The sequence below is a fragment of the Oryx dammah genome, unplaced genomic scaffold, assembly GCF_014754425.2.
Source record: "Oryx dammah isolate SB20612 unplaced genomic scaffold, SCBI_Odam_1.1 HiC_scaffold_28, whole genome shotgun sequence".
Lineage (NCBI taxonomy): Eukaryota > Metazoa > Chordata > Mammalia > Artiodactyla > Bovidae > Oryx > Oryx dammah.
The window spans coordinates 40,542,953-40,548,952 of NW_024070212.1; the positions used below are offsets into that span (position 1 = coordinate 40,542,953).

Here is a 6,000-nt window from a genome sequence, read left to right on the forward strand (position 1 = left end):
CTTAGACTTACAGTGACATTATTGTACATCAATTATTTTAAAACCCATGTTTTTAGACAGATTTATTACACTATTGCTTCTGTTTTCTGTTTTTCAGCCAAGAGGCATGTGGGATCTTAGCTTCCCAACCAGGGATTGAACCCACACTCCCTGCATTGGAAGGCAAGTTTTAACCACTGGACCACCGATACTTAATTTAGTTGGGCTTGAATGTCATTTAACTCAAACAATTACATTTACTTGTCAATGTACTATTTAGAGGTTGGTGGTTTTCATCTCATTCTTTACTACTCCTCAAGGTTAACTTATTGAAGTTTCTCTTCCTGAAAAAGAGTGGTTTCTAAACAAACCACACTTTTTTTTTTCCACTCTCTAGTTTATCAAGATAAAATCCCATGAAGAATAACAGAAATTTGCCTTTAACTTTAACTCTAAAGAGGCACATAGTCAAATAGAATGTCTTACTAATAATTTTTAAAAAATGCTCTTCACCAAAGAATCTTTAAAAAATCAGTTTATTAATGTTTAAAAGTTGATAAAGCTATGTGCAAAATGATCCACATTGTCAGAAACCTATTAAATACTATTTTTTTTAAAAAAAGACATTTCTTGATTTAATTGCACTGGAAACCATACTACACAGACACCAATATATTTTTATTCTTTGTGACATTTATATACATCTTCAATTAACTATTCAATATACTGAAAAACTTGTCTTGTTCCCTACCAGTTAAAGTAATGCTTTACGGGCACAAAAGGGTGGTATTTTCTCAAGAAATGCACATTCAATGGTGTTAACACAGGTTAGGAAAATCCAATAAAATACTGAAACAAATACATTCAAAGATTACACAAAGTACTTTTAACACAACAAAATACAGCCATCCTGTTGCTTGAAATGGTTCCTACAACACTCTGAAAGAAACATCAACAAAAGTGCCAATGATAGATGTTGTATTGTTAGATAAACTCGTTAAAAAAAAAAACTCTCTTGGTTTACAAAGTCACCCCCCAACCCCGAGTCAGTTTTCACCTTCTTTTGCTTGTTTGTTTCTCCTATGACACTAAGGATACTGGCTGATGTCATTTAAATAAATGGGACTTCCTTATGCAGATTTCAGCCTCGATGGATATGATACTGCAACACATTTCATTGCAAAGGTTTTTGTTTTTTTTTTAAAGTGACTGCAATTAAATTCAAAAACACTCATCCAGCTTACATGGAAACTTTGGCCTCAGCAAGTAAAATTGCTTTCCAGCTCCAAACCATCTCCACCACCGTCTGCCTGCTGGATGCAGCCTGCCTGCTACACATGCTCAAGACTGGACCGCGCCACACCCCAGCTCTGAATGCCAGGGAGTCAACACATAGAGTAAAGGTATTCCGAGGAGGGTGTGAAGGGGAAGGGAGGGTGCGCAGCATAGTAGGTATGTAGAGCATACCCAGCGAAGCAGAAGTGCACACACTCACTTGCGTTGGAGACTAAAGTGAAAGAAAACATCTCCTCAAAGCTCTCCTCAGAGACGCTTTCACACGGGGACATTAGTCTTTGAGGAGGGGCCAAACGAACGCTTCAGGAGCTTGACAATGCTAGACCTTTGGCTCAGTGCAAAATCAAAGCTCCGGCAAGGGGAGGAAATAGATTCCAGGCGAGGACCTGATCTCCACCCTTCCCAGTGCATTGTTCACAGGAACTAAGTCTACCCACCAACACCAGGCACTACCAGGCTGTTCTGTCCTCCTTCACCCTCCCTCTGGCTTCGGACAGCTCCTCCCCGGCAGCAGTGGAGGCACAGAGGCTTGGTTGGTTTTTATTTTTTCTCCCCAAACACTGGGGTGGTGGGTGACCACGCAAGAACACTCCCCATGGGTCAGCAGTTTCCCCTTTTAGGAAGAAGAGTTGACGTTTCCAGAAGACATAATGGTCTCTGGGTTGTCCCCATCGTCCTTCTGGGGGTGGGAGGAGTTGTCTGACTTACTGCGGCTGAATTCCATGCCCGCGATGATGGGTCGTGTGAATTTACCCGCGGAGTCTCTGCTTGGGCACTTGCAGCAGGACATGATCCGGACGAAGGCCCGACGCATCTCCTTGTTGGACAAAGTGTAAATGATGGGATTGGTGCCGGAGTTGAGCACAGCCAACACCAGGAAGTACTCCGTTCTGAAGAGGATGTCACAGGTCTTCACCTTGCAGCCCACGTCGAGCAGGAGCAGGATGAAGAGTGGCGCCCAGCAGGCGATGAAGACGCCCAGGACAATAATCACAGTCTTGAGCAGTGCCAGCGACTTCTCAGAGCTGCGGCTGGCCTTGGAAATGTTCTTGCGGAAGGTCAGACGGCGGCTGCGAGTCCTGACCAAGGAGTAGATCCGGCAGTACAGGATGACAATGGAGAGCAGGAGTAGAGTGAAGATCGTGGTGCAGAAAAGGATATAGTGCTTGTGGTAGAGCGGCAGCACGGTAGAACAGCTGGGCAGAGTGCTGATGCAGTTCCAGCCCATGATAGGCAGGCCCCCCAGGATGAGGGAGACGACCCAGCAGGCGCTGATGAGCAGGAAGGAGCGGAACCTGTTGCTCCCATTGTGGAGTTTCATCTTCAGCATAGTGATGTAGCGCTCAATGGCGATGGCCAGGAGGCTGAACACGGAGGCCGAGAGGGCCACAAACATACTCCCTTCCCGCAGAAACCACTGGGCGGGGGTTAGCTTGTAGGTGGTGGCCCCAGACAAGAGCAGGTTGGCTGTGTAGGCCACTCCCGCCAACAGGTCTGAGAGGGCCAGATTGCCGATAAAATAGTACATGGGTCGGTGGAACTTCTTGGTTTTCCAGATGGTCAGCAAAACAAAGATGTTCTCTAGGATGATGAAGCAGCAGATAAGAATGAACACCACTGAGATCATTTTAATGCCATTGTCCTTGTCCGCGCTGATCTTCAGCTTTCCCGTGTAGTTATAATGCCGGACAATGATGTCGTAGTTGACATAGTCGGAGAGAGGGCTGTGGAGGGCCTTGACAAGCGGGATGCGGGTGGACCCCATGATGCGCAAGGTCCCGACACCCGGGGCGGCGCTTCTGCAGATGAACGCTAGAGGGCGAAGCGGAGCGAGCCTTCACAGGCAGCCGGGGTGGTTCAAGGAGAGAGATCCAGGCTTTTTTTGTGCAGGTTTTCTTTAGCTGGAGAGGGCCTCGGAAACCACAGCCTTAAACAAATCACAAAGAGCAGAGAGTCAGGGAAAAAGCCACAGCACATTGGCGTAATTCATTCTAGCGAAGGCATTGCTCCAGTTTTCTTGCTGTTGATTTGTTTTAAGGAAACTTGGGGAGAGCGCTGGGGGAAGGATTTTTAAAAAAAAAAAACATCAAACTCTCATTTCTTGGGGGGAAAAAGGAAGAAGGGTGAGAGAGAGAAAGAAAGGGGAAAAAAAATTACCCAAGCTGAAAACTCCGACTCGACAAGATGAAAACGTCCCCTTATGGTTACATACACCCAAATGGAAATGGGAAAACTGGAGGTGTGAGCCCCATTTAATTCCACCCCTACGTCCTCAACACACACACACACACACACACACACACACACACACACACCTCCGCCTCTCCCAACGCTGTCCCCACCTCCACCAGGTTTCCAGCTCCAGTAGAAAAACTAAAGCCTTCACCAGCTTCGCGGCGGGCTCACCACTAGCTCCTAGTCACACCTTCGAAGAGACCAAACCACCAATGTGAGACGCACACCTCTGTGCTCCGGCACTACCCAGCTAAAACCCCCTCCTAATTGCCATGCAAGAAGTTAGATTTGCACGAAAATCATTTGACAGCGTAAGTCACTTTTTAGGCTCTATTAATAATCTCTAGGAGCAGGTGTGCTTAGGGTCCGAAGGCGCAGCACAGTGTGGGCAGCCAAGCCCGCCCTGGCCTTGCGGTAAACAGGAAAGCTTTAGCGCCTCCGTGAAGCAACTGCCTTTTCATTCTTCTTCTTTTTTTTTTTTTTTCCGCGCAAGTCAGTGCAAGAAACTATAAAAGTACTCAGTAAAAATCATTCATAAGCTATTGCAATAAATCCCAGAAGTTTCGTACACCCATTGATTGCAAAAGGAGTATTTTTTAGTTACTGTGGATATAGCCCAAACACGCATACAAAAAAGAGAAATTAAATTACAAACGCTAAAAATACACGCCACTGCGTTTCAAATTCCGAATGCAAAATTACTCTCCAGAAACTCGTACAAACAGAAGTCTGGCGGTTCGTTGCTAAGCCAGTTTTATTTACTGCCCTCCCTCAATACGTTGCCTCGTCTCAGAGAACTACAAAGTGTGGAGGGGATGAAACATGGCACGTGTGAGCAGAAGTCTACCCGTAAGTTGTTTAAATGTTTCAGGGTAACATTCAGGGTAGCAAATACGGTAAAAGTGGAATTCTCCAGACTACAGCAATTCCCGGGACAGCAGAGGCTGCTCGCCGCCCAGTAGTAGCGCCCAGTAGTAGCTCCGCGTTTCCCCCCACCTAATTCCACACCCGCTCGCTCGCAGGGCAAGTTTAAGCCCTTACCTCATCTCCCGCAGTCTTTGTCTATAGGATTTCCCAAAATAAGCGCCTTCCCTCCCACTCCGCAGACCCACCGCAACTTCCTCTATCCCCCAACCCCAGATGGTTCTACAAAGAGGACTTAACCATTTTCCAAACTTTTTAGTTAGCCCAGAACAATCCGATCCGGTTGGGCGCCTGAGTAGCCCAGAGATGCTTGTTCTCAGCACCCAGAGATGGATGGTTTAAAAGTGTTGCTTTGCTTCTCTCCGGTTTGAAAATCTTGTTTCTGCCTCTGAAGACCTCCGGTCGCGATGCTCCCCCGCTCGCCCGGGTCCGCGCCTGCCCAGCGCTCACGCCCTACCTGGCTCAGGCGGGACGCAGCTGCGTTCGCGGAGCTCCGGGTCTGCCCTGAGCGCTCGGCATCTTGCTGCTGCCCGGGACTGACGGCGTCGAGCTCTCAATTTACTCGAGTCGGGGTCCCCTCCCTCCGCAGCCGCACACTCCAATGGCCAACGCTCTTGCCGTGGCCGGGCAGACCGGTCAGCTGAAGTCGCCGAGCGCCCCGCTGAGGCTGAGTGGCTTCTTTAGGAAGAGATGAGGAGTGAGTGCCTCAAACCCCCGTGCCCCTCCGCTCGCGCCTGGGGGCCGCCGGATCTGTGCAGCTGAGACTCACTGTCCAGGAAAGATCTGCGGCAGAAACACACAGACAAAAAAGAACCCCTCCTCCCCAAGGGAACCAAAAAAAGAAGGGGGAAAAAAAAAGAAAGAAAGAAAGGGGGCGGAGCCTGGTGCCCCCTGGACTCTGAACGTATAAATCACGGCCCTCGCCCTGCTATCCGCCGCTCCCTGGCGGTGGAGACAGTTCTCCCCAGCCTTAGAAAAGAAGGGAGTTGACGCGCTTTTGGAAACTTTTCTCAAGAAGAGTCTTGGGAGACAGAGGACGGCCTGGCCAATCTAGTGCGCCTTTCTGGTCCCCTAACCCCGCAGCCCGTGGGGGATCGGAGTCCGAAGATTGTGGCCGGGCGCTCCGGGCCGCCACCCCCACCACGACCCCAGGCGCTTCTGCGGAGGCAGGGGGAAACCAGCTCCGCGACCCCGCGAGTCCCGGTCGTGTTCCCGGGACGGGATGCTGGGAAGGGGCTGCCAGAAGGATGGAGGAGAAATGGGGCCCGGGTAGAAGAATGGTCTGGGAGGCTCCTCCGCTTCAGCTCACCTCCCTCCCTTACCCTCATCCTTCTGCTGCCTCGAAACTTGCGGTCTGAGGGACAGAAAGTGGCTTTCGCGGGGCGCACAGTGAAATGGGCCAGCTGGGGGCGAGGTGTTGTGCGGGGGTTCCCCTCACTCAACTGGGCGCAAAATCAGGCCTTGTGTCCCAGATTCTAGCCAGTGGTGAGGTCTGTGAGGAGGTGGGCAGCTGCCGGGGCCCGAGAGTTTAAACAGCTTGGGCAGCTCAGGAGTTTCCAAAGAGAA

General features: G+C 49.6%; 1 protein-coding gene across 2 annotated transcripts; it reads right to left on the reverse strand.

The window, feature by feature from the left end:
- Positions 1-497: 497 nt before the first annotated feature.
- On the reverse strand, positions 498-5,249 carry S1PR1 (sphingosine-1-phosphate receptor 1). Of its 2 annotated transcripts, none has more exons than XM_040232203.1 (2): positions 4,892-5,249; positions 498-3,202 (listed from the first exon to the last, which is right to left on the reverse strand). In XM_040232203.1, the coding sequence occupies exon 2, from the start codon at positions 3,038-3,040 to the stop codon at positions 1,892-1,894; it is 1,149 nt and encodes a 382-aa protein (XP_040088137.1). In that variant the 5' UTR covers positions 3,041-3,202; positions 4,892-5,249; the 3' UTR covers positions 498-1,891. The 2 variants fall into 2 exon arrangements, with proteins under 2 accessions (XP_040088137.1, XP_040088138.1); XM_040232204.1 differs by lacking the exon at positions 4,892-5,249 and adding an exon at positions 3,433-4,861.
- Between the last annotated feature and the right edge of the window lie 751 nt (positions 5,250-6,000).

What these genes read in the sequence shown, in the direction of transcription:
- S1PR1 (XM_040232203.1), bottom strand. Translation starts at nt 3,040, where the DNA reads ATGGGGTCCACCCGCATCCCGCTTGTCAAGGCCCTCCACAGCCCTCTC.